Here is a 26,160-nt window from a genome sequence, read left to right as displayed (position 1 = left end):
GTTCGCGTCGTTATTGTGACACGAGCCAAATTGTTGCCAGTGGTATCGATCTTCATCTGCTCGCCACCGAGTCTGTGCAGCAAATTCTGGCAAATTCTTAGATCTTCCAGTCCGAGGCTTTTTATTTTTATTTTATTTTATTTTGGTACACAGAACCTTCTAGAGAAGCCGCATTGGTGAATGGTAATATACAATAAAGCTTGTAACATTACGGTATTGAACCATACCATTAGAGCAGTGATGACATTGAGGGGAAACCGCATATGGACTAGTGTGTTTCATGGTAGGGTCTGGGAAACAAACCAAGAGTATTGAGGGGCAAGCTGATTTCGGGAACTACTGTAACCTTGAAGAAAGATGTGAAAGTGGTTGAATTTGATCACAAGTCCAAGTTTCCAAAGATCCTCTCCTTCCTTTCCTAAGCACCACCAAAGACCAAAAGGCTTTGAACATTGACTCCGCCGAACCCACGCTGGCGCAACAGTTCCCGGCCACGGTGAACAGGGAATTCGGCCACCACCATGATGTTGACATTCTCAGCACCGATGCCAGCTTTATCTAAAAGCTGTAGCACCGCACAAAGTGTCTTCCCCGTGGCAAGCACATCATCCACCACTACCACTGACGCGCCTCTGGGGATCAGATCCCGGTCCATCTCAATCCTCTCTTCTGAATTGTTGGATGTTGAAGATGATATATGCGATGTAGACTTGAGGACGGAAACAGTGGGTGGGGGGAGTTTGCCAGCTTCGCGAATTAGCGCCAAGGTTACATGGATCCGCGAGGCCAATGCCGACGCATAGACAAAGCCGCCTGCCTCGCAACACGCTACCACATCGACTCTTGCCCAGTCACCGCTGAAGTAAGTCTGCAGCAGAGATGTGCATAGGGCCAGCCCACCCTGCTGCTGGGAGATGTTGAGCACATGGCGGAACTCGATGCCCGGGCGTGGAAAGTCAGGTACCGGGCGCACCATGTTGGCCAGTTGCTGAAGGTCCTCGTGGAAGAAGGGAAGCAGGTAGTGTTCGGCAAACCTCTTTGCTGCCTCGTTTCCGACTGCGTCATTGTCGAAGATGAGACTGGGGCGGTATTCCAAGGCCATCAGTTTTGACCCGCCATTGTCCTCATTGCCGTCACCATCATCATCATCATCACCACCGTTACACCCTCGGCGAGCACGCTGCGTCTCTTTGCTAGCTTTGACGCGAACCTCGAGCAGCCTGCTGTATGGCACCAAATGCGACAATGCTGCGACCGGCGCCTCATCTCTCATCCCGGTGATAAGCAGCACATCCACATCTACGGCGCCGTACACCACATTTAGGAAATGCTCCTCTGGCAGCCGAGGTCGATGCCGCACCTGGCCCTGGAAGAACGCTGTCAGAGCTGGCCGGTGTTGCTCTTTGTAGGCACGGTCCCTAAGCAGGCGGTCCAGGTCGGCACCAGTAGCCGCCGCGTATTCTCGCTTGGTCGCATCGCTAATGCTGACTGCCCGCGCCTTGAGGCTTTTGTAGGTGCATGTGAGGAATATGGAGACCCAGATGTCAGCGCAAAAGTCCTTGCCGGCACAGCTTTCACCCGTGATAAGAATGATGAGCTTCTGTTCCATCAGCGCTTTCGGGAGCGGGCAGGCGTAAGCCAGCACATTGCGCGGGTCCAAGCTGTGCTTGAGGCGAGCCAGGCGCATTCGGTTTGGTCCAAAAGCCTTGGCCGCCAGCGCGGCGTCTCTGGGGTCCGGCCCAAGGTCTGCACCGTAAACTCCGCTACTCAGGGGCAACAAGTCCCTGGCGACGCTGTATACCCACTGCACGGCAGCTCGAGCGACTTCGGTTCCATCCTGGTCGCGGGGCCAGACACCAGTTACCACGCAGGCAAAGTCCCAGTCTCGACAGCCGAAAGCAGTGGCATCAGCTGCCACATCGCCGATCGCTCCGCCACCTTGCAGCAGATGGAGATAGGAGAGTGGCGAGGGACGGGTCTCAACGGCCGCCACCAAGATGTCGGCGACGTTCAGTGCTCTGATGCGTTTTAAGAATAGACATCGCTTGAACGAAGAGGTCTTGCTGTTGCCATGCCCGCCGTGCATCCCGGACATGTACATCTCGGCTTTGAACAAACCGACGCCGTCCACGAGCTTGAAATTGTCTTCCAGTCCCAAGATTGTGTCTGCGGGCGTTGGCATAGGCATGGGTGTTTCAGAGGCTGGCGTAGTCGTGAAAGATTCGAACATGGTCACGCCAAGATACAGCTGGCCGATTTCCCAGTACAGATATGCGTCTGCGGAACAGTTCTGGGGGAGCTTCCTGGCGACGAGGTTATCAAAATCGCTAAGCCTGAGCCGTGCCTCAAGGTTGTCACTTAGCGGGACAACCCAGTTTCGAGTCGAGTAGGTCGGAGCCACGTAAGCCTTGAAAGTCACGCTGACTACAATGCCAACGTTAGTCCCAGCGCCTTTCATCGCCCATAACAGATCGTTTTCGTTTTCTGGGTGCACGGCACCGGTCGGCCAGTGTTGGCTTGGTACACGGCCGATGCAGAGGACCTGGCTAGAGTCGACGCTGACCACCACGGCACCGACGATGGCGTCGCACGCGAGCCCGTACATCCTAGCCAAGTGCCCGATGCCGCCTTGTAGCCACAGCCCCGCGCCTACGCTTGGGCGGGACCCCAAGGGCACTGTCACGCCCGCCGCCATGGTCTTGCGGACAATATCCCCCGTCTTGCAGCCGGCCTCGGCGATGACCAAGGAATCGGATTCGGAACCAGATTTTCCTCCACCATCCCCGGCCGTGAGAATGTGTACTTGGTCAAAGGCGCCCATGTCGACCGAAACAACGTTGGACCATAGACAGTGGCCGCTGTGACCCCCACCAACGACGGTCAGGCCGACCCCATGCTTCAGAGCCCATTGAACGCACTGCTGGACGTGTCGGACCTCTGTCGGCCTAACAATCGAGGCGGGATGGTGGAGGCGAGCCTCACGGTTTTTAACTGTCTTGTCCCCCTTTGACAATGGCACTTGTGCCGTCAGCTCCGGCAACGTGATCGCATGTTGGGTGAAGGCCGCCATAACGTTCGGCGAACTGAACAAGAGATGGTCTGGATGAGCTTCGTCACAACGGCCCAAGGCGCGGCACACCTTACGCCATTCAACTCGGATAGCCATGTCCGCCTCCACATCCTGTATGACAAAACCCGCTAAGAAAGGAGCGAAACAGTCCAATATTTCGTCGTTATTTGCTACGCTAACGGTTCCGGTAGGGAAAGAAGCCGTTCGATGGCACACTAATCCGTTAAGGTGTAGGGTCCCGTCGCGATGGAAAACCACCACCATTCCGCCTTTGGGCCGCTTAACAAGCATTTCTAGCGCCTGTTCGATGAACCTGGCTTTGGGCTTCATGCCGTACATACTATGGCAGAACAGTATGACGTCGAATTTTTCTTCGCTTTCACGCGTACCGGTACCAGTACCGCTCCCTGTGTTTCTGTTCAGAGCGAATGGGATTCGATGGATGTCGGGCGGGCTTTCGAGACAGGGCAACGGGGACTCCGTCTCCGAGGTAGGGCGAAGCCATTCTTCCACCCTTGTAGCAAACAGGCTGTTAGGCTCAAATGCAACGTATCTTTTGACCTTCCATCTCAGACGACCGGGCAGATATCCGAGTACGCTTTTCGGGCCGGGACCGATTTCTAGCACCGATATATGGGTACGCGAGTCGAAGAGAGGGTCTAGCAGCTGAGATAGTTGAGGGATAATGAAGTCTTGGTACGTCATCCATCCTGAGTCTTGCAGCAAGATATCAAAGCCAGCGCTGTATTTTGTTTCTGTCAATGGCTGTTTCAGGGATGATTCCGTTACCGTGGCTTTGTGCCTAAGAGCCCATGTGAGAGAGTCGAGAGAGGCCATGTCAGTTCGGCATAAATATAGATGACGAATATGGATGGCGAGAATGGATGGCGAGAATGGTTGGTGTTGTGATAGACCTCATGCAACAGAAGGATTTATTGGTAGGCGACTAACTAGAACACAAGCATGTGGAAGAAAGATGAAATGAAGGAAGGAAAGAAATGATAAATAAAAACAAAGGAAACTATCTTTGTGCTCCCTATGGTCCTTGCCCTAAGCCCCCGCTAATGTAAAGACAAAGGAAGCAAAGGAAGCAAAAAGCATAAACAAAACAAAAAAAGGCAATCGCTCGTCAACATCCTTCGCCGTACAATTATCCTTATTTGCTCAGTAGGCAGCGTTTTCAGATGTCGGCACCCATAGCCACTGTTGCCATGTTTGCAGGTGTCAGCCGTTGCTAGCCGTCACAGTATTGAAGCCACATGTTGAGCTCAGCCAATACTTATTTTTCCCTTTTGCTCACTGCCACTTTTGGGTGAGCTTTAGTTGGGTGCAGATGATTAGGCACAAAGTGTATGCGGTCCAGCATCGGAACCTATTTACCTTATATTATTGTCTGACATGTACATCAAATACAGTAGCTTGTTCTTGAATACAAATAAAGCTACTGAAACAACACCAACACAAATCAATAATCAGGAATCTTGTTATATCCGCTGTCCTATATTGAGTAATGTATAAAACTCTTCTCTTGCCTTTTGATCATCTTGTAGAAGTCCAATCCTGCTGCAAGTGGTGGTCATCGCACCCGTCTTTTGTATTCCCCTCATCATCATACACATATGAGCACATTCGACAACCACTGCCACACCCTTGGGCTGTAGCACTTGGTTGATCGCATCGGCCACTTGTTGTGTAAGACGCTCTTGCACTTGTAACCGGCGAGCGAAGACTTCTGCGATGCGAGCCAATTTTGATAGACCCACAACGCGGTTATTGGGAATATACCCGATGTGTATCTTAAATGTGTCAGTCAGGCCACACATAAGACGTAGATATATAAGAAACATTGGCATACCTTCCCCATAAATGGTACCATATGATGTTCACACATGCTGAAGATCTCAATGTCCTTTACAAGAACCAGATTCTGATGATCCACCTCAAAGATAGCATCGTTGACGACTTCATGGAGATCTTCTGAATATCCCTTGGTGAAAAATAGCAACGCTTTAGCATATCGGTCGGGGGTTCTAACAAGGCCATCTCGTTCTGGTTCTTCTCCAATGTGTTGCAGAAGTTTCTTCGCCGCTTCTGCCATTCCCTTTTGACTCTCAGCGTCATTTCTCTTGATTTCGTTTCCTTCACCTTCGCCAAGGGATTTGGTCTGTATGAGGACTAGTATAGGTTAATAGGTAATTTGGGTCTCATTTGATTGAGGACTTTAGACAATATACCTTGATCTTTCACATCGGTCCCCCTTTCTTCTGCACTGTCGATTTGAATTGTGGAATTGATTGTCATTTTGATGTTGGAGCAGAGACAAAAGATTAATGAATCAATGCTAGATGAGAATCAAGCTAGTTGTGACGGTCTCACGCAATATGAATCTATTGGTAGACTATCTGGCGAAATTCTAGCATGAGAAAAGAAAGGGAAAAAGACAGGCCTGTCGGCGACGAGCTATCTAGTGTGTGCGAGGGTTTAAGCGAGGCTCAGTAAATGATCTACGCCAAACAGGACAAAGTAATCAAACATTCTATACAGCGGTCGAGTGTTCATGTTCCGTGACATTACCCCCCCTCCCAACGAACGGCTGTCCTCAGGCGTTAGCGACTGGGTAATCATTTCTGGATGCTCATCAAGAAACTCTTCTTCTACAGCGCGGAGCCACTCAAGTAACCGTCGGGGTGGTCCTGGGGCCTTCGGATTTGCAGCATGGAAGATCTGGACTTTCACACGGCTGTTTTTTTGACTCACGGGCTGGATACCAGTTGAGATATTCATCATAGCCGCCAGTCCATTCCCCTCAATACTGTAGCTTCCGGTATTTCAGTTGGGAGGCGAGGATCTCCTCCACTTCCCACTCAACTTGACCATCAACTGTGATGGGCGGTGGTGCCTCCGCATGCTGATCGAGCAGCGGTTCTGTGGTGGCTTTGCGGAGGTACTCGGGGTAGATCACGCGGTGAACCATGATAGAAGCTGGCAAATCAATGCCAACGGCGTTTCCTTCTTTTGCTTCTTTTGCTTCCTTTGTCTTTATATTAGCGGGGGCTTAGGGCAAGGACCATAGGGAGCACGAAGATAGTTTCCTTAATTTTTATTTTTCATTCCTTTCCTTTCTTCGTTTCTTCTTTCTTTCTACATGCTGGTGTTCTATCTAGTTAGTCGCCTACCAATAAATCCTTCTGTTGCATGAGGTCTATCACAACCACAACGTCCTATCTCCAGTTCATTTTGTGGACCAGTTTCGACAAATTCAGGAGGTCTCCAAAGCTGAAGATCTTTCTACAAATATACATCAATACCTTGATTTGCGTCATGTCCAGAAAAATTGCAAATGGATCAACACACAATGAGACCGAGGACAGTATTCCCGGCAAAGAGCTTCTGGACGCTTTAGCAAGGTATTCTGCTATGAATTAAAAACTATATCTAGCTTCTGACAGGGCCTTAGCATGCGGTTTGACTCGAGGTACAGCGATTTGACTATTCTGTGCGGTAATGAATCTTTCGCTGTTCATCAGTGTATAGTCTGTACACGGTCGAACTTCTTTTCCAGAGCTTGTGGTGGAAAGTTTATAGTGAGTAATTCGGTGACTCAGATATTCAGAAACATTTAATCTGATAACTTTATGACAGGAAGCTTCCACGCATACGATTAAGTTAGATGAAGAGCCGGCATTAGTAAAGCAGATGATTGAATATTTTTACACCTTGGATTATCAGGTTCGTTCATTTCTTGCAGCACCTGATAGAAGTGTGCTTAATAGAAACGTGATTATTGAGTTTTCTGAGTTCTAGGTTCCTGAAAACGAAGAGAGAACATCTTCCCAATACAAAAGAGAGGAGCCTTCGGACAATGCAGACAAATTTTTGGGATTGTCTAAGCTGCTTGGAGAACAAGCACCTACGTTTGATCCTCTTTGTTTTCATGTCTTGATGTATTCGCTTGCGGACCGTATGTTCATAAGAGGTCTGAAAGTTCTCTCCCAGGAAAATGTTAAGCAGGAACTGGTTCAACAGCTGGACGCAGTCTCATTCCCGCAAGCGATTTTTGAAATCTACAACTCCACTCCCCCGGACGACCGAGGACTCCGAGATTTGGCCATACAATATACGATGAACAACCTAACTTCACTGAGGAGTGAAGAGGAAGGTGCTCCTGCGGCATTTGGAGACAACCTTTTGAAATCCGTTCCTCAGTTCTCGTATGATTTGTTGGTGGCAGTTATGAACAAGTCTGTACATGATTGGGACCATTACGGTTTATGTTGGAGGAACTGGGCATGACGGTACTTGCAGGAGTAATGAATGAGCGGGGATAGAATTCCTTTCTTTTCTTTTCTTATTTGTCTTTGCAAGTTCAGAATTATTTAATGTATGTATGGCTCCTACTACAGTAATATTCGAAATCAGATTTACCTCCATACTCTCCCGAATTGATTCCTGAACCCCAAGTTGAAACGCCAATCTACATGCGGTAAAGTTGTCGGTCGGTCACTTGGTCACTATAATAGAGACTGTACTTTACATGACGCGGGTGAAACCTCGCCTGATGTATTTTACACCAAACTGCAATACACTGCTACATCTTTGCTTGGGTCCGATGGCCAGCGATAGTGATATCAGAGGACATTCCATCCAGTGATATTCCATCCATGTCTTGACCGGAGACGACATACAAGCCACCCTGTAAACAATTCGCGAAACAGCTACATCTTACATAGTACATACGTACTCAAGCACCCGATTTAACTGAGACTGTCTTTCACCTGTTGTGTCTACTGCTATTTGCAATGCTTGCTGTAGTTGCATACTTGGCACAAATAGGAGCTTTAGGTAGTACGACAATAGGATATTTGGTTCTCTGATTTGGCCATTGTATCTACCAATGATTACCCTGACAGACCCGGTCCGCCATGCCGCCTACAGGAATGGCTAAAGCCCCGGGAGGAAGGGGTTGATGAGATTGAGGATCACCCTGATAATTATGTACCCGCAGAGAGACCGGAGACAGACCCTGCCTAAGTGACGTCTCAATGCCTCAATGTCGCCTCAGTGGCTGATATCAATAAAAGCCACCGTGCAAGTAAACAAAGAAAGCACTTAGCGCGGTCACCTAGGACGTGGATGAAGACCCCTTTTCCTGTAGATAGATTCCTTTTCTTCTTTTCTCTCCAGATTTGATATTCTCGTCCATGGCTACACTAGTCTAGATAGGAATATCAGTTCATTATTATCTACTGGTCCGAGCCCGTGACACTCAATGTTCTGACCTCGTCCCCTCCCAAATTTCTTTTTCTCTTCCCAAACTCCCTTCCATATTCTGTGCCAAATTTGTCTGCAGCTCCCAGCACTTCAGCAGCACCGATAGTGTGCATATGAAGAACATCTTGTGCTATTGAAACACATGGACCCTAACAAGCACTCTCCTGGATCTCATGTTCCATGCAAGAATTAACCACACATGAGCTGCAACATGCTCTTGTAGTGGCACCCAGAGAGTGCTGCTTAGATGATGAGAATGTTCCTGCAATATGAGATATTATATCTATATGTGCTGGGTTGATGATTATTGATCAGCAAAGTAATATCATTAGGTTGGCCCACTTTACGACACAGGATTCTTTGAGAGAACATGGCAGCAATGGCTTCCCAACGCGCACTACAAATAGCCAATGCGTGCTTATCATACTTGTCCTTTGATGTGGTTATGGAAACCCCTGGTGGAATAGTTCGTGAACCATTTCCCAAGTGTGCCGTAGTGGTGGTACCTTGATGTTTGGGTCATCCACCAGGGTCACCACGAGGCATCAATGGGACCAAGAAGGTGGATAATATATTTCTCAAAGAGACTAATCCTTTGGGATTAGAACTGTTTACCGGGATTATGCTTACATCATGTTTGGCATCTGCTGCCACTGCAAATACATTCTTGTGTGTGGAAGAAAATGGAAACTTGAATGGTGACTCTGTGACCAGTGTATCGACGTACAAAAGATGCCATTACAGAGGCCTGGATTAAGAATGTTCTGTATATTATTCATACTTCAATTTATGATTTCCTTCGCCAGTTTGCTCTCATGTAGAGCTTGAGTGCAACTTCTGGCAACAACAACATTAAAGCGGACATCACAATAAGGAATCAACCTATAGTTATATACAATATAACACTCAAATAATAGTCACTGCATATCTTAAGGAGTCCTCATCTAAGAGGATGTGCCGCAACATACCCTCGGGGTTATTCATGATGCTTCATTCACTGTATTTACATTATGCTATTGCTGGGTTTATGCTCGCTGCTCCGACTGACCAATCAGAGCCTGACCTGCCCGTCTATTTACGACGTACTTCCTGCTCATGCCTAATCGTATCCACAGAGGATATGATAGAGAGATGATAGGACCGGCGATTACGGCTATGCAGCCAGCATCCTTTGACTATGGCCACCGCATACACGCATTATGCACTTTGTACTCCTTTTGTCTCTTTGAGCTTCTTTCGCAACGACCTTCCCTTTTGCGCTTAGTTGATGGCCGCCAGATTGTTTATAAAAAGGCCGTACGATAGATAGATATCTAGAATCCTCGTGCAGAGAGATACTGTTGGGCTTGGATTTGGTCCATGGGGCTCCTGTGATCTGGCAGGCTTACATTATCAATCGCAGTTTCAAAAAGTCACTGGGATCTCAGGCGGTGCAAGGGTACAAGAAAAAGAGATATGGCCCGGTGGCATGGGGTCCATTTTGTAGTCGATTGGAGGGTCCATCAAGGCAGCATAGAAACCCATCATTAGTCAACAACCATAGATTTGCAGGCGATACGAGAGAAGGTAAAGAGTGGAGGCTCGTAGCGCAATGAGGCTGAATTCACCATATCACCTAGTCCAACTCTATTCACCGTATGTACAAAACAGAAAATTTTGTGTGTAAGAACATTCTCGAACAAGAATTAAAAAGTGATGTGCTGGATCCTGCTAGATACACTTCCATCCAAAATGATTATCAATCCAATCTTTTCCTCGCTCTCTATGAATAGTCTCGCACATAACGGCCAGGCAACTCGATATCCCACGTCGGCCGTTCGATAACGGCAACCTCTAGACTGCTATCCTTCTCGTTTTCTTCTGCGGCCTCGTCGGTCAGCGGCACAATGCCAAGGATGTCACGGTACTTGTAGGTGTGCCACCACCGGCGCGGAGGCTGGGTAATGCGGTTGGCAAGTTTTTGCGCGGCGGGTGTTTCAAGTTCTTGATCTTCGGCCTTGCGTGGCGTTGCCGTTGGTGTATCTGCAACGAGGCCAGTGATAGTGGGGAACCGTTTATCCTGTTTACCTTTTTTGGGTGTTGTAACGGCATGGTCTCCCATGTTGCCTTCTCGTCGGAGTCGAGCCAGGCCGGCGTCGTTGCTGGCCGCGTACGCCTCGTCGTGATCGTAGGCATCGTCATCCTCGCCATCTGCGCCGCGCGGACGCTCCTTGTCTATCGAGAGCCACTCGCCCTGCGACTCGTCGGCTCCAACGACCTTGCGGTACTTGGGGTCGAAGTAGACGTCTGCCTGGGCCAGGGGTATCCGGTCACCGGCGCCGGTGTTGGGTTTCTTGCGGTCGTTTTCGCCGTCCTCTTGAGCCTGGCGCTTGCGTTTCTGCGCCGAGGTGGCCTTGGCGACTTGGTTTTGGGTTTGCTCGGAGGCTTCGAATTCTTCTGGCGAGGGGAAGTCGTGCTTCAGGTCGAACATCCATAGCCACGATGAGCCGTAGAGCCAGAGTCGTTCGCGGCCTTCTGACAGATCCCATAAGCAGCCCATGGCACGGTCTTTGACGCCCTTGAATTCTGCGGGGAGATAGGCCTTGGGGTTTCTCCGCGACCACTCTGAGAGTTTGCCCTCGATAGCTTCGAACTCGACCAATTGATGTTCACTTGTGAGCGCCATCAACCGGTTTTCTGTCATAGTTTGGGAATTGCCGTTGGTGCCGTTCGTCAAAAGCTTGTCGTCTGCTTTGCTCTGAGGACGGAATGACATTAGAATCACTCCTCCCTTGAGACGAGGGATGGGCGACTCTGCAGCGGCGAGACGCCAACGCTCGCCCTCGATGACAGGCTGCTCATCCTCGTCATCTGACGATTCGTCGTCCGACTCTGCAGCCCTGTTGGTCTTGGACGCGGGCTTCGACTCTGTCGTCTGTTCCAATATCCAGCTGTCAATGCAACCAGACAAGTCGCCAACCGCCAAAATATTGCTATTGTCCGAGAACACAACGCACCGAATTGTCCGCTCGAACTCTCCCAGGGTTCCGTGAGACGCTTTCTCGTGCCGGGTGTGTCGCGCCGCGCGGTTGAGTTTCGTGAGTTGTGGAAGGATCTGAGGCTTTTCTTGTGGGGAGGACGTGGGTTTGAGTCTTGCGAGGTAGATGTCGCTGTTGGGGCGGACCACGGAGATCCAGCGGCTGTCGGGGGAGACGGTCACAACTCGGGCTCCGTCGTCGGAGAAGGCAGCGGGAACGTCTAGTTTTTGTATACGTAGAGCTCCCCTCTCATCACCCTTGCGGCGTCTGACGGAGAAGACTTTGACGTCGGAGATCGTAGCAACAACGAGAATCTTTCCATCGGAAGAGAGCATAGCGGAAGTAATGTTTTCCTCGCCCTGTTTACATCATGTTAGAGCCATCATTCGCATCATTCATTTGTTCAACTCTTACCTGAACCAATACCTTTCCGACAAGTCGATGCCTCTGTCCATCGGTGTTCTCATATGAAGATGTAGGGCCACGCGACACACGCCAGATGCTGATCTCTCTGTCCCAGAAGCTCATGACCAGCCGAGACGAAGGAGATGAAGCAAGCTGGGGGATTTGAGGAAGATTTGACAGTTTTCTGTGGTGCTCTTTACCGAACTCGCGCAGGGGCAAAACAATTGGCGTAGCATCCGGGCCTATAATAACCGACAAGTTAGACTTGAGTGGTAATTGGGACAAAGCATCAAGGCATACCTCCAGACACGATGAAACTGATTTCTTTGGTCTCGTAGACCGCAAAAGTCTTAACATCGTGGGTATGGTATCTTCGGTGCATCACCTCAGCCCAACGGGCTTTCTTGTCGCCCTTCTCTCCTTCCTTCTTCTTGTAGATGACGGTTCGCTGATCAGCGCCTCCGCTGGCAACAGTGTCGCCGTTGGCACCCACGGCGACATCCAGTACATCCGCCATATGACCCTGCACCCGTTGAATGAGGGAGTAGTTCTTTGCATCCCAAAACCGGATTTCACCCGCAGAATCACCGGAAACGATGGTACCGTCGGGGAGGCACTTGACGGACCAAACCAGCAACTCCTTCGGACCGCCCGCTGGACCCTTACCCAGCGAGATTGTTCTCAGAAGCTGCCCATTCCGAATATCGAACAGACGAATCGAGCTATCCGCGTAGCCAGCCACGATGGTGTTGCGATTCTGGAACGTAACGCTGAGCACTCTCGCTCTCTTAGTGGACGGCCGCATCAGCCGCAGGAATTTCAAATCATTATCGGCAGTCGACAAAATCACAATCGATCCGTCCGCACATCCAGCTGCAAGATGCTGTCCAGTGTATTCTCCCTCCGCCGGATGCATTAGCTTCCCATCCTTGCCCCGCTGCGTCGCCTGCCACCTGGGCTGCGCCGCCAAGCACCAGATTTCACCGTAGTTCCCGCTCGAATGCCGCATCGGGCGACCCTGCTCGATATCCCACTCAGTCACAGCCGTCGAGTATCCGATACTGAACAGGCGCAGGCGGCCGGGAAGCTTGACGCCGTCTGGTCCTTCTTCGGGGGGATCGAGCGTCCATGTGAGCCCTTCAATGCTCCGGTCTTTTCCTCCACGCAAGACTGTCTCTTGGAACCAGGCGCCACGCAGGGGGTTCCAGATCTCGATGTCGCCATTTGCGCGACCAACCGCGAGTCGGAGGGTAGGGACACCTCGTCCAGCAACGCCGGCGGATGGAGGGTGGGAAAATGCGAGCGCATTAATCGCCTGGGGGTTGAAGGGAACGAAGCGACAGCGATGGATATCCATGATTGTTGTTTATATTGAGATGTATCGAATGTATCGAGGTCCGCGAATTCGTCACGAGATTTTTTTCTTGCCTTGAAAACGAAGCGAAAAAGACAGAACTTTTGAAAAACAGTCTAACCCGGCTCAAAATAGAGAGCCAAATCGCTTAGGCAAACATTCCGATTAATAACAGAATAAATAAGAGGGATTGAGGTCGAGAAATAACGGCGATGCCAAAGCTCGAGGTCGGCTTGGTCGATGTTCTTTTTTTTTTTTTTTACGCCGGACCCGGACCCGCTTTTCGCAGTGAGTCACGTGCGCGTTTCCACCGACAACTCTGTATAGCTTCATCTTATCCTGAAAGGGAAGCAGTCGGTATACTGTAATATATACTCTTCTCGAACAACCGTCACCTAATTCGGAATCAGCATCGACGCTATATGTGAACCTGGCTTCTTTATGGCAACAATTTCTTTTCTCCCCCCCAGATTCGATATTCTCATCTTTTGGCTGCCAAGTTTAGATTTGTTGGGAATGTCAGTTTGATTTACGACTTCTTTAACATGACTGAGCCCTCAAAATGATAGGTAATAACATTTGTTCCTAATGTCAGAGATCAGGTGCACGGGCTGCCAGCAGCAGTTCAAACGAGGCTATCTACTAATTTGCATTCTTGCCCACAGATTCATAGCTTTGCATCAAGCACCAATACCCAGGGACATGGTCGCGCCAAATCCCACCGAAGCCCGCAACATCGTTGCGCCAATCCCTATGAAGCTCCGCAGCAACAGCCGCCCAATTAAGCAACTGGCAGCCCGCCTGGGCCATCCGTTTATGGGCCGCCTCCCTCGTATGTTCCGCAAATGTACCCGAGGCATCGGTAACGACGAAGACGTCGTATCCTTGCTCAATCAAGCTAAGAGCAGGGAAAGCAACACAGATTTCTGTCAAGACACCACTGCAACCAACATGTTAGGCTAGGTCTTAAGATGCTTTTCAGGGCTTAGATACCTAATGACAACCTGGTTCTTGCCCGTCTTCTTCACAGCCTGCGCGAAGTCCTCGTTATCCATGGCATTGATTTGGCCCGGGCGTGGAATCACAGTCGCGTTAGGAAGCCCGTCGTGAAGCTCCTTGACAAGCGGACCGTTCGGGCCTGTCTCGAACGAGCTGGTAAGAATCGATGGGACCTTGAAATAGTCGGCCACCTTGACAAGCCCTGAAACATTGGTTTTGAATTCATGGGGTTCGAAATCGTGGACTAGCTGGATGAGGCCGGTCTTTTCTGAGGTCAATCATCAAGGTATGTCAATTCAGGGACAATAGGTAGCTTACCTGGTGGTCAACGAATAGGAAGACGCAGTCGTCTTTGTTGAGACGTTTGTATGCTGGAGGCATCGTGGATGGATTATGGACGGATTAATTTAAGGTACAGGATGTGCTGTGGGCGTATGGTTATAACCATTCATCTCATAACTACATCATCCCCGAGTGGTATCGGAGTTTTATGCGAGCCTTGCTAATCATGTGTAATGATGCTAATGCATCTAGACCTTTTCCAACACTTTTAATGCATTCGTATTCGCAGCTATCACTTGTGACAGACTAGCAGCGCCTACGCTACGTCCATTTGAATACACCCAGCACCAGCCAGTTGACCCATCTGTATAATCAAATGAAATCATATTTGGCGATGATACTAGCTTTAGACACCAAATGTCCAGTTTATTTGAATGGAACCCACGGAGCCGCACCAGGCTATTTTTTCAATATCTCTCGATCTATGCAGCTGTTTTTATCCCAAGAAAACAGTTGATTGGCGCCGATGCGACCGGAAAAAGGAACCCGGCGATTCGGCGTAGGTAACTTGGGTTACTTCGCCAGGAATTGACTTGAGGGAGCGTAGGCGACATGGTAGCGCTTACACTGAGGACCAACTTGCTCTAAGTATAACGGGCTTCGATTTCATCGGCTCTATTTCTCGAGAAGACCACCCCGCAATTTCGGTTTGGATAGCCGACTGCGATAGGTCATCATTAGTCAATCTTAAGTTGACCTCATCGAACAAGTATCTATTGGTATTTTGATGGGCTTAATCTGTCGCTTGGTCGTTGAAATATCAATATCGCAGAAACTCTGGTAATGATATGTCAACGATCTCACGCTAAATAATTATAAGGATCCACTTAGACCGCCGAAAACGGTTTGAAAAATTTGATCTGAACCGAACCAAGTCGAAGAATTCGTGTAATCTCTAATTATGTGTAAAGAAGATATCGAAGCTAGATAGCTACGGTATCTTAGTTCATTTCGGATTCTCCCTTCTATGGGAGGATCAACAACCATGACAATCGAGACACCGTCAACGCGCTCCGGCAGCCATAATGGACCTCCCCCGGACCGAACGCCATCGTCGAGGTCGGGATCCTTGCCTAAACCTCTGGGGCATGCTTTTCAAGCAACTACGAGGCGCCTGCAGCTTAAGTCGGTCTTCGCTCAACTTACTTTCGATCGGCACACTATTACGATGGCTATCAAATCATCGATACCACCCACTATCCTTTTATGTGCCATTCAGTCAAACGCATGGATCAATCTCTTTCAGACCCAGGCCTATTTAGCTGCGATCATGTCCACCTGCGTTCTGCCGACTCTTCCTCGGGCAAGGCTGATTGAGTACAATTTTCAACTCGCGCTTGTAGTTACCCTGTCATACTGCTGGGTGCTACTTGGCGGCTGGTCTGGCTTGCAAGCCAGAAAGCACACTACTAATGGGCCCGAGGAGCTGAAGGCTTACAACTCATCAGCCGAAGCTATCGCCGCTATCTTCTTAATGTTTTGGATATGGTGTGTTTTCACGCTAAAGTCAGCATTTCCTACCTGGGCCATACAGTGCACCTGGGCTGGCATCTTTGCAGTCGTCACGCTACCAATCGTTGCTCAAGCTTCTAGCATGCAGGAAATCATTGCTCAGACTAGCACTGTCTTCGAGGTTTTCCTGGCGGGGCAGGGTGTGGGATTTGTCAATGCTCTGATTATATTCCCGCAAAGCTGCAGAGGAGTTTTCAGAAAGGATATGAGAGCCTGTCTTGACGGATTGGTTGGTGTTATGCAGGCTCAGAAAAGATGCATAGAAGACTTCCGATCAAAAAGAATTTCTCCTGAAGGAGAAGATGAAAGAAACAACTCTGTCTGTCAACTCCAGAACGCGCTACAGCTTTTTATTAATAGCATCGTCAAGGCTCGTGGTGATGTCGAGTATGCCGAACGTGAGATGTCTTGGGACCGCCTTGATCACCAGCAGCTCGAGCATATTGCCTCGATGTTGGTGGACCTTATCGCCCCGGCATCTGGGCTAGGCTCAGCGGCAAACATGCTGCAGCTGGCCGTCGATAGGGAATATCATTCATCTAACGACACCGGAAGGGTGAATAGCAATGCTGAGACGGAGCATAATTTAGAAGACGAAGAATACTGGCATCGCCTTGAGGGGGAAATGCATGAGCAATCGTACAGAATATCAGAGGCTATAATTGAAGGAGTGGAGCACGCCAAACTTCGACTGGAGTTGACAAATGGCCGTTCCTTGTTTGGCAGAGTTCATGCGAGAAAGACTGACGAGGAGAACCAGAAGTTTCTAATGAACCCCGGAGAAGCCAGCTTTCTCGAATCATATCGAGACGTCTTCGATAAGTGTTGTGTTCTAGGACAAGATACGTATGGTGTGGATGGAGAAAAGCTGCTCGACTATTACATCCGACACAGACCACAAATCGAAGACCTAAGTCAAATCACTTCAGAGGCACATCCTAACACTCTACGCTATTTCTTATTGCTCCATGTAAGTGGTGGAACACGAGGTGTGCGCCTATGGCATCGGTAGCTAATTATCACAGTCACATACTCTCCTTTCATTACTAGGAGACGAATTCCTCAAGCTTCTCCTTTTTACCGAGGAGTGCCATACACGCCCGAAGCGCCTACTTATTCCGCGGCTTCGACACCTTAGATATTGGCTCAAAGTATTGGTTCACATTACAGGCACTCGACCAGGAAGTACTTACCAAAGTATGGACCCTCAAACAAACGTTGAACTCGGTTCCACATTCTACGATCAAAAAGATCCTGACCATCTCCCACCTGCCAACCTCATGGAAATCATTGGAGACAAGATTCGCAAGATCAACGCCGTCTTTCGCACCAATCATGCCGCATACGGACTTCGAGGTGTCTGTGCCGTTATGACCATAGGCATTATGGCGTTCCTTCGCGATTCGCAGAGTTTCTATTCCAGGCAGCGATTTCTCTGGGCGCTGTTTGCCATATTGCTTTCTATGGGCCGTACTGCTGGATCGTCAACCTTCCTTTTATTGTGTCGTATACTTGGTACCGTTGCCTCCATGATAGCGAGCTACATCATTTGGTACATTGTCGACCAAAAGACTCCCGGTATTTTGGTCTTCGTCTGGTTGTGGTTCACTGTCATTGGATTTTTCAGTAAGTCGTCCCCATACGGCAATTTTGACTTCAAACCTAATTTTCTAGTGATCAAATTCCCCAAATTCTTCAGTGTATGGTTTGTTGCTCTCATTACCGCCATCGTGATGATAGCAAATGAACTCCAGGTCCGTCAGCTAGGGGCAGAAACAGTCTCTAAATCCGGACAAGCCGTCTATGCGCCATACATCATCTTCCCCTACCGACTTGCCATAGTCACGCTCGGCGTTGTTGTCGCCTACTTCTGGACACTCTTTCCATACCCTCTATCCGAACATTCTGAACTCCGAGAAGAAGTGGCCAAATCCATGTACATTCTAGCCAATTTCAGCCAATCCACCCAACAAACGATCCTCGCAAGACTCCATGGCACCTCCGGCGACCTCAACGACAAAACCAGCCCGGGCTTCCACCTCCAAACCGCGCGCCGCCGCATCTTCCGCAAATACCAAACCATGAGCACCAGCGCCAAAACATACTACAGCTTCCTCAATTGGGAGTTCTCCCTCGGCGGCCGCTTCCCCAAGAAAACATACGGCGAAATCCTCGCCATTCTCGAGCGCGTCAGCAGCTACCTGACCCTCTCGGGCTATGTGTCTCTGGCACTCGAGCGGACTCCTACCTGGTGGGCCGCCGAACAGAATAATATAGCTCAAGCACACCTTACTCCTGGGGGTATTACGACGAGAATGATCATTTTGCATTCTGCACTGAGTCGGGTACATCCGCTGCCACCGCAGATGAAGAAGTTGGAGATCCCGAATCTGAACGAGCTCTTGACTAGGGATGTACCCACGGAAGAAGGGTTTGCGGCCGCGGCTCTGATTCATACCGTTAATTGGTATTTGATCCGCGATGTAAATCGGCTTACGCAGTAAGTATAACCCGTTGCATCGCTGCTAGTATACTTATATAACTCCTTCCTTCCATTGTATACTAACATCTTTTTTCTGGGCAGGCTGGTGAGAGAGCTCGTTGGAGAGCTTGATTTTTCGTTTGCTGTTGATACCCCGACTCTTGTTACTGTATCAACTGTCGATAGGGCAAAGGAGAACGGCCAGGAATGGTCCAAATATCCCGAGTAAGGGAAGTGAGCGAACGGTCTAGCGTAAAACGGCGCCAGGTAGGTGAGCCCAGTCCTGTCTCCTAGCATCCAGACAAGCTAATAATGATCAGATCGTTTGCGATATACCTTGCTAATCCTGACCCGGTCTCTACCAGTTTGCCAAGGTGGTCAGTTTGTCAGTATACCCGGTTAGATCATGGGGAAAATACCCCTTCCTGCCGACGACGATCAGAACTGAAAATGAATGCCGGAATTTCCTGTATTTACTTGTTTCATGATGAGGCTTTTCCTCCGGTAGGTCTCGACGTTGACGAGCAATCAAGCTTCTTCTACTTACAGTATATTATTCACAGCTCAGAGTCGGTGCTCCCAGCTCGTCGATGCGTTTCATGCATTGGAAACAAGCACTTTTTATACTATACACCTGGCGGTCTTATTTTGTCGTAACGTAAATCGAGTGGTCTGGTCTGTTGTCCGGGTGGACGGCTGTATACCCTTTTATTCCTTCAAGTTGCTCAACGCCCACTATTCAACACGCGACATACGTACTTGATTTCCTGGACAGCGTGAAGGCCAAACAAAAGAGGGTGTTCAAAATGAGTTATATTCCCTGCTGCCTAACTAGTTGTTTTGGTACATACCAACAGCTCTACAACCCTATTTTGGATCGCATTGCGCTGGTGAGAAAGATCCTCCTTCCATAGGGACAGAAATTACTTAAATATTTTTACAGTGTGGGACAGTAGAATGTGTGTAGAAGGGGATAGATAGTATTAGTTATTAACACTAGATCATAGGCAGGACATACGATACTTTACTGCCATAAAACATCAGAGCATAATTCCCTCTCCCCGCGCCGGACACCGATTATGCAACTTGACCTCCAGATACACCGCATAACCGGGGATAGCTATGGATCTCGCCCTGTGATAGAAGTGGTGTCGAAAGACCGGAATTAGTGGTTGTTTTTTTTTTTTTTTTTTTTTTTTTTTTTTTTTTCGAATTGGGCCCGGCCTAATCTCACGTAAAATCTGCCTGCATATGGGCCGAAGTAGTCCCCCCCCCCAGTTATCCATAGCGACCAAAACATTCCCCGGAGGCGCATTATATGTATCGCCATCGCGCAGCCTCGGGATAGAACTGGTACAGAACAAGGTGAAGACGTCATCAGGACTGGCTGCCTTTTCATGCTCTTTGTTCAAGTCTGGGAAGCCTCTCTGTAAATTCTTGCACTGTTGAGATTCAGTGCGGGGGATGTCGGAATCCAGCGACAAAACAGCGTCGCCCGCTGGAGCCCCAGCTGCATTTAGGACGATGTACTTGTGGTCCCTGAGGTTGATTTCCCCCGAATTTCTCGTCTCAACCACCCAGGAACGTTCGAATGGAGGTACTGTTTTGGTTTGGATATGATGATTTGCAACGTCATCATTGAAGTGATGATTAACAAAACGAATACGTTTTGTCGCGGGATGCATGAACGCACCCTGGTGAATATCTTCAACAGTCACCCACTCACCGTCGTTGAAAACATGCGGTTTGATTTTTCGAATTTTAACCATTAGACTTTCGAAATCAGACCAGGAAAAACCACCGGACACTGTGGACTGGTCTTTGACTCGGAAATCCCTATAGTCCAATAATTGTAGTTCATCAAGGAAATCATTCTTCCGGTTGGTGATGCACAATACGAGAAGCCAGATGTACGAGATTTTGAAGCATCCGAGTGAGTTCCACGAGTCTGGATTAACCTTTTCGAAGTGTATTAGGCCGTTTTGACAGACCTCATCTGGTGTCACATTCGTCCTCGGGACGTACTCGTTTCTCCGCATGCATCGATGCGCTAACACGGCTTTAATTATTGCCATACCGTCATTTTCGTCAGGTAGTGTACCGCCATAACGCTCTAGCAATTTTCTAGCCACCAGGCATTTCACCTCAGGTCCAATATCTCCCTGCAAAATCGGGAAAATGTCATCCAACAACTCGAGAGCACGGCCGTGACTACCACAGTCACTGATCAAAACCTCCTGGACAATGTCTTTGATATTAAAGACTGGCTTGTGGTCAATAGTTGGGGGCTCCAGGGGTCTGCAAGGGAGCACTATTCTCCTTCGCCGAGAGGAAATCAGATACTCATCGATTGGACCTGAAGCGATGGAGGTGCCACAAACGATCATGAAACCAGGGTGATCTTGTGCCAGATCCCCCAAGGTTGTTAAGGTCCGGAGCATGGTGTACTTATCCCATAGAAGACTTATGGTATGTAAACCGTCCACCACAAGGAATATGGCCTTTTTTTCCCAACACAGAAAAATCCTCAGGAGAAAGCGACCTAATGACTTCGCTTGGTGTGGGTGCGTGCCATTTTCCAAGTACATCGCTAAGTGTAATGTTTTTGGGTGCGGTCTCATGCTGTCGGAGAACCTGGTATAGCATCCGGGTGCCTATAGCTCTCCACGGATCCTTTTCAGTGGGCCTAAGACTGGTCCCATTCTCAAAACTTACATGGAAAACGAACGGATCGTGAACATGTGATGCCAGAAGCTCATTCTTTTCAAAGTAAGTACCATCGAAGCATTTATATATAGTCTTGTCCAGCTCGGTGGCATTTCGTGATTTTCCTGTGCCAGCACCAGAGAGAAAGAGGTAAAGTGGAATCGTATTCTTGTCGAAGAAATTATTCTTGTAGTTGCGGAAGTGCTCCTCAACCTGGTCGTGAAGGAGCTTAGTTAAGACCGGCAAAGCCTGGTAATCCCATCGTCGCCCGGTGGTATTGACCAGTGCGCCAAGGGTCGGAGGGTAGTACGGCAGCCCTGTGTCATTGTTAGAGCCCTGTTGAAAGAAAATAACGCATGGAGGGTGGCGGGGAAATACGACCGTGCCTGTTTTTGCATACTCTTTAGTGATGTCCAGAAGGGTATCGCTAGAGGTGTCGTCTGACGCGAATGTTGGTTTATGTGGCATGGTTATGATAATATCAATGTCGGGGTCGACCGAAGAGTCACAGGACTGATTGATGAGAGATTTCGGTGGGACTCGCGAATCTCTCTCCTGCGGGACGAAATGGCCAACCTTCGACACCACCCTACCCGGACGGTATAGAGTCCATAGGTCGGTAATCGGGTGCTTTATTTTCCTGCACTCTCTGATTTTCTCCTTCAGATGATAATATGTGTCTTCGTCTGTATAGTCTATCGGAAATGCTCCACCAGGAGAGTATTCAAATGCACACCAGAGTCTCTGACGCGGCATAGTGAGCGATTCTAAACGAGGAGAGCGTTGACGAGACAGATTAACGTGAACGATGACCCGCAACGTCGGAGTCCGAGCCCGCGCAGTCTGGCGACGAGGGTGCAGAGGAAAAGGCAGCAGTGGGGATACATACCCCGCTAGTTTGTGAAGCGGGTAACTAGCTCGGAGGGATCGGGGTGTCGATTATCCGGACTGCACGAGGCCAATTGGTAGAGTACCCTAATAAAACGAAACGGGTGATATTATCTTGACTATCTAGGCACATGGTACATGAGCGTGTGAGTGCTTAACTATCTATCTATGCATACACGGTGGCCTATATATCGGACTAGCAGTCCATCGGTCCGACGTTATTCCTCGTCACCATTGCCATGAATGTAAAATACGTACTAATGTAGTCCAAGTAAATTGACACTGAAATCTGTAACATATCTACACCCACTTTTTTAAATCTGTGTGTGTGTGTGATTCAGGGCAGTGAGACGCAATGTAGAGCAATATTAACTAGCCTATGATAAGCTGGATAGTACGGTGCTCTTATGGGAGAAGCGAGGAACCGCAAATCAGCTTTTCAGTGGAATCTGTTGGAGATAGATTACGCCTTTTTCTTTCTAGGTGCAGCGCTCGCCTAGCTGAGTTCTATGTAACTAAATAGTTAACTAACTAGTTAGTTATAGTTAATTAGTCATTCGGCTAGCTGTATCGTTTCCAACAGTGTGCAGTCTCGTAGAATTTGTCCTCGCATAGACAGAAAGTCGCAGGGAATAGCAAAGAGACTACCAACTGTAGAAGGAAATTATTGCGCCTATCCCGCTGGCTGTGCCACAACCTATTTGCGCAGTAGTTATTACTATCTTGCTTCGCTGATTTCATCACACTACCCCTACCTGCAACCGCAACGACAATAAATCCCATAGCTTACTCCGACGTCCAAGAACCGTCAGCAGTGGGGGCTTCGGTGTCCTTAAGTCGCCCAGCGCAGGGGGAAGGTAGTCGACCGGGGTCTTATGGACAGCCGGCTGAGATCGTTCATGCTGACATTGTTAGCATCCACTCGAAACGGACTTTCCTTTGACACCACCGACTTACAATATCCTGATCCGTCGGGGCGGGAACAGTGGGATGGAACCAGTAGGTGTAGATCCGGCCGTTCGGCATCTCCGGACTGAGCCAACTGCGGATTGCGTAAAGCATCCAGAAATCATTGTGCCGTCGTAGAAGATTATCGCGGCGCTTCCGGAGCTGTTCCTGCTTAACACGGCTCTGTGCGGGTGTCATTTAGGACATCTCGACTTCCTCCTTCACAGGGGATTGTGACGATTCTGTTATGAAGGAGACAATCTGCGGTGGCAGATTCGAGAGCAGTATATGGCTTGATATCATGTATTCTGCGATAACCGAAGACATAGTCGAGGGGTGAGAGCCACAAATACCTGTGGCGGCGTAGGAATGGGCAGTTCGCGGTGGTATAGATACAAACGTTCTTGAGGGGTAAGTCCACGATCTTGGCTTCACGACTAATATTCGTTGATGCATGTTCATTCCATATAATATAGCATTAGAATAGTGGTGTACGACGTCCAGCAAACTCTTGAGCGTCGAGGTGGTCGACTCACTGGACCAGGTGGGACCGGGTGGAAAGGGTAGAATTTATGGTTCCTGGCTACACTGCGGACAATTGAGGATCTGAGTTCCTGGCAGTAAAGAAATGCCAGTCATCATTCCTATAGAATGAAGAGCGATGATGTTCTGAGACATTTGAGAAGTGGTGAAGAGAGCCCTATGACATTCCAGAGCAACGTGAGGCGGGCGGGTAAGATCGCTTCATTCCATGTAATCACTATTTAGGGTCGACAAATGATGCTACAATTTAGCATATAATTCTTAAATGATATGAACATAGGTTATGATTCCTGCTAAACGACTAATCTTCTGACCGGCAAAAAAAAACCTATTGTCATGATTGTCGCTATGATTCTCCGTAGAGATCTTCCAGTTTCAACAAAACAGCCGCAGTTGGCGATGGAAATTCTCCGGAGGACCGGGGTAAGCAGATACCCCGCAGGATCCCCTCAACATCAACTCATGACGAAGGAAACAATAGGCAAGAAGTCGGCGAATTGTCGAAAGGTTTTCTAGTCAATTCCGCACGTAACAAAGCCTATCCTGGTACATAACTGATCCCATCTCATGTTGAAACAGAAATTCAGACCCGTTATTTCCAACTCCCAAGATGACTGTCGACTTCGATTTGAAATCTGGCTATGTCCAGATCATCAATGGCAAGAAAGCCCCCACGTCTACCACCCGCCACGGTCTGAACCCTGCCAACCTAAAGAAGCTCCCGGAGGCCCCGGTAGCCACAGAGAAGGACCTTGATCAGGCTGCTGAAGCTGCAAAGGCTGCCCTTAAGCTCTGGTCTGCGGTGCCGTATGAGGAGAGGAAGAAGGCAGTTTTGGCGTTCGCCGATGCTATCGATCAGCGCAGAGATGACTTCCGCGATCTGTTGATCATGGAGCAAGGGAAGCCGGTAAGGGCTTTATGATTTCTGTCGACTGTGATACATATGGCTAATGCTCAACAGATTCTCCAGGCTTCTCATGAGATGGACGCTGCGATCTCGTGGATTCGTGGAATGGCTGGGCTTCCGCTTCTGGAAGATGTGATTGAAGATGACGATACTCGGAGGGTAATTACAAGATATGTTCCACTTGGTGTCGTTGGTGCAATTGTACCTTGGAACTTCCCTTTGCTTTTGGCAACTAGCAAGATCGCCCCGGCTCTTCTGACCGGCAACGTCATTATCGTGAAACCATCGTAAGTGTACATTCCTTTGGTCAACTAGGTCACCTTCTAACACTTACTCTCAGACCTTTCACTCCGTATTGTGGTTTGAAGCTCGTAGAGCTGGCACAGCGATTCTTCCCTCCTGGTGTTGTGCAATCTTTGAGTGGCGATGACAACTTGGGACCTTGGCTCACTAGCCACCCTGGCATTGATAAGATCAGCTTTACTGGTTCGACAGCAACAGGCAAGAGGGTCTTGCAGAGTGCCAGTCACACGCTCAAGCGTGTCACACTCGAACTGTAAGACTAAACCTTACACATTGTCGGAGAAGAGGGATGCTGCTGACTCTTTCAAGTGGCGGAAATGATCCCGCAATTGTGTTCCCCGATGTCGATATTGAAAGGGTCGCAGAGAAGGTGGCTTTCTTCGCATTCCTGAACTCGGGCCAAGTTTGCCTCAACCTCAAGCGCATCTACGTGCACAGCGCAATCTTCGAGCAGTTCAGAGATGCGCTCGTGCGCCAGGTCCAAGGCTATACAATTGGTGACGGTTCTCAGTCGGGTATCAGCCATGGTCCCCTTCAGAATGATATGCAGTATTCACGCGTGAAAACCTTCTTTGATGATATTGAGAAGCAGGGCTGGAAAGTTGCTACCGGTGGCAAGATTGAGAAGTCATCTGGGTATATGATTGCTCCTACCATCATTGACCGGCCACCTGACAACTCTCGTATTGTGGTAGAAGAACCCTTCGGTTAGTACTCTCTCATTCCAAATATCTTAAAATTTTTGCTGACCCCATCAAAGGCCCCATTGTACCACTAATGTCGTGGGATGACGAAGCGGACGTTATTGCACGCGCTAATGACACGACAATGGGACTTGGAGCTTCAATTTGGACTGCGGATCTAGATAGAGCGGCGCGTGTGGCGCGCCAGATCCAGGCTGGAACTGTATGGACAAATGACCATTTTAGTCTTAGTCCTACTGTTCCTTTTGGTGGTCATAAGGAGAGTGGCATTGGCGTGGAGTGGGGAACCAATGGTCTCAAGGGATTCTGTAATGTTCAGACTATTTTCTTGAAGAAGAGTGTTTGAGATTTGGACAATTGCTGTTTGTTCAATATAGATAGCACAGAATTAAACAAAGAGGTCTTCATTTGAAACAGTTTATGGCTTATATTGTGCAGGCCTTTTGATAAACATCTTATGTATGTGATGTCTTATTAACCAGATGTAGCTCGCTTTCCATACATGCTGCTATATGGGAATGGTTTCAGTGGCTCCATGTCTTTTTATTTGTCCAAGGTTAAGGCTTCATGCCTGAAATAACTCAAGTAGTTGGATGGTTTAATCCTCTTCCTGTCGTCTCTTTCCCTTCTGTCTTTCTATTGCGTCAATCAATGAACGCAAATTGTTTCCCTCAATCTTCTTCTTTCTGGAGACTTCATGAGCGGTGCG

General features: G+C 48.8%; 7 protein-coding genes across 7 annotated transcripts; 3 read left to right on the top strand and 4 right to left on the bottom strand.

Annotated features, from left to right (window-relative positions):
- Positions 1 to 185: 185 nt before the first annotated feature.
- ASPGLDRAFT_58228 (uncharacterized protein) lies at positions 186 to 6,044 on the bottom strand (the record flags this gene model as incomplete). Its single annotated transcript, XM_022548304.1, has 5 exons — positions 186 to 3,762; positions 4,686 to 4,866; positions 4,926 to 5,245; positions 5,662 to 5,810; positions 5,884 to 6,044. 5 exons carry the CDS (start codon positions 6,042 to 6,044, stop codon positions 419 to 421), a joined length of 4,155 nt encoding a protein of 1,384 aa, XP_022400502.1. The 3' UTR covers positions 186 to 418.
- Positions 6,045 to 6,391: 347 nt separating this feature from the next.
- On the top strand, positions 6,392 to 7,440 carry ASPGLDRAFT_1491926 (BTB/POZ domain-containing protein; the record flags this gene model as incomplete). The annotated part of the gene is made up of 4 exons (XM_022542008.1): positions 6,392 to 6,477; positions 6,528 to 6,654; positions 6,713 to 6,847; positions 6,875 to 7,440. The coding sequence occupies 4 exons, from the start codon at positions 6,392 to 6,394 to the stop codon at positions 7,361 to 7,363; spliced, it is 837 nt and encodes a 278-aa protein (XP_022400501.1). The 3' UTR covers positions 7,364 to 7,440.
- Positions 7,441 to 10,103: 2,663 nt separating this feature from the next.
- Positions 10,104 to 13,120, bottom strand: ura7 (small subunit rRNA maturation protein UTP4; the record flags this gene model as incomplete). Its single annotated transcript, XM_022544611.1, has 3 exons — positions 10,104 to 11,717; positions 11,773 to 12,005; positions 12,064 to 13,120. The coding sequence occupies 3 exons, from the start codon at positions 13,118 to 13,120 to the stop codon at positions 10,104 to 10,106; spliced, it is 2,904 nt and encodes a 967-aa protein (XP_022400500.1).
- A 536-nt stretch (positions 13,121 to 13,656) lies between these two features.
- Positions 13,657 to 14,535, bottom strand: ASPGLDRAFT_47477 (putative isochorismatase family hydrolase). Its single transcript, XM_022546686.1, has 3 exons — positions 14,435 to 14,535; positions 14,111 to 14,379; positions 13,657 to 14,057 (listed from the first exon to the last, which is right to left on the bottom strand). The coding sequence occupies exons 1-3, from the start codon at positions 14,495 to 14,497 to the stop codon at positions 13,760 to 13,762; spliced, it is 630 nt and encodes a 209-aa protein (XP_022400499.1). The 5' UTR covers positions 14,498 to 14,535; the 3' UTR covers positions 13,657 to 13,759.
- Positions 14,536 to 15,311: 776 nt separating this feature from the next.
- On the top strand, positions 15,312 to 19,143 carry ASPGLDRAFT_344302 (uncharacterized protein). The gene is made up of 6 exons (XM_022544436.1): positions 15,312 to 16,940; positions 16,996 to 17,596; positions 17,645 to 18,470; positions 18,555 to 18,719; positions 18,773 to 18,956; positions 19,016 to 19,143. The coding sequence occupies exons 1-4, from the start codon at positions 15,426 to 15,428 to the stop codon at positions 18,679 to 18,681; spliced, it is 3,069 nt and encodes a 1,022-aa protein (XP_022400498.1). The 5' UTR covers positions 15,312 to 15,425; the 3' UTR covers positions 18,682 to 18,719; positions 18,773 to 18,956; positions 19,016 to 19,143.
- Positions 19,144 to 19,682: 539 nt separating this feature from the next.
- Positions 19,683 to 23,192, bottom strand: ASPGLDRAFT_35815 (uncharacterized protein; the record flags this gene model as incomplete). The annotated part of the gene is made up of 5 exons (XM_022544610.1): positions 19,683 to 19,697; positions 19,751 to 20,915; positions 20,968 to 21,475; positions 22,837 to 22,948; positions 23,004 to 23,192. The coding sequence occupies 5 exons, from the start codon at positions 23,190 to 23,192 to the stop codon at positions 19,683 to 19,685; spliced, it is 1,989 nt and encodes a 662-aa protein (XP_022400497.1).
- Positions 23,193 to 23,970: 778 nt separating this feature from the next.
- ASPGLDRAFT_47472 (aldehyde dehydrogenase family protein) lies at positions 23,971 to 25,876 on the top strand. The gene is made up of 5 exons (XM_022546685.1): positions 23,971 to 24,444; positions 24,499 to 24,731; positions 24,785 to 25,000; positions 25,057 to 25,454; positions 25,508 to 25,876. Exons 1-5 carry the CDS (start codon positions 24,148 to 24,150, stop codon positions 25,795 to 25,797), a joined length of 1,434 nt encoding a protein of 477 aa, XP_022400496.1. The 5' UTR covers positions 23,971 to 24,147; the 3' UTR covers positions 25,798 to 25,876.
- Positions 25,877 to 26,160: the final 284 nt, after the last annotated feature.

The sequence above is a fragment of the Aspergillus glaucus genome (assembly GCF_001890805.1).
Source record: "Aspergillus glaucus CBS 516.65 unplaced genomic scaffold ASPGLscaffold_11, whole genome shotgun sequence".
Taxonomy (NCBI): Eukaryota; Fungi; Ascomycota; class Eurotiomycetes; order Eurotiales; family Aspergillaceae; genus Aspergillus; species Aspergillus glaucus.
Note: the sequence above shows the minus strand (reverse complement) of the source record. Positions and strands in the feature narration are given on the sequence as shown.

Coding starts and splice junctions, on each gene's coding strand:
- ASPGLDRAFT_47472 (XM_022546685.1), top strand. CDS start 24,148: ATGACTGTCGACTTCGATTTGAAATCTGGCTATGTCCAGATCATCAAT. Junction 24,445..24,498: donor TCATGGAGCAAGGGAAGCCG/GTAAGGGCTTTA, acceptor AATGCTCAACAG/ATTCTCCAGGCTTCTCATGA. Junction 25,001..25,056: donor AAGCGTGTCACACTCGAACT/GTAAGACTAAAC, acceptor GACTCTTTCAAG/TGGCGGAAATGATCCCGCAA.
- ASPGLDRAFT_344302 (XM_022544436.1), top strand. CDS start 15,426: ATGGGAGGATCAACAACCATGACAATCGAGACACCGTCAACGCGCTCC. Junction 16,941..16,995: donor GCTATTTCTTATTGCTCCAT/GTAAGTGGTGGA, acceptor TAATTATCACAG/TCACATACTCTCCTTTCATT. Junction 18,471..18,554: donor GATGTAAATCGGCTTACGCA/GTAAGTATAACC, acceptor TTTTCTGGGCAG/GCTGGTGAGAGAGCTCGTTG.
- ASPGLDRAFT_47477 (XM_022546686.1), bottom strand. CDS start 14,497: ATGCCTCCAGCATACAAACGTCTCAACAAAGACGACTGCGTCTTCCTA. Junction 14,380..14,434: donor TCCTATTCGTTGACCACCAG/GTAAGCTACCTA, acceptor ACCTCAGAAAAG/ACCGGCCTCATCCAGCTAGT. Junction 14,058..14,110: donor AAGAACCAGGTTGTCATTAG/GTATCTAAGCCC, acceptor TGTTGGTTGCAG/TGGTGTCTTGACAGAAATCT.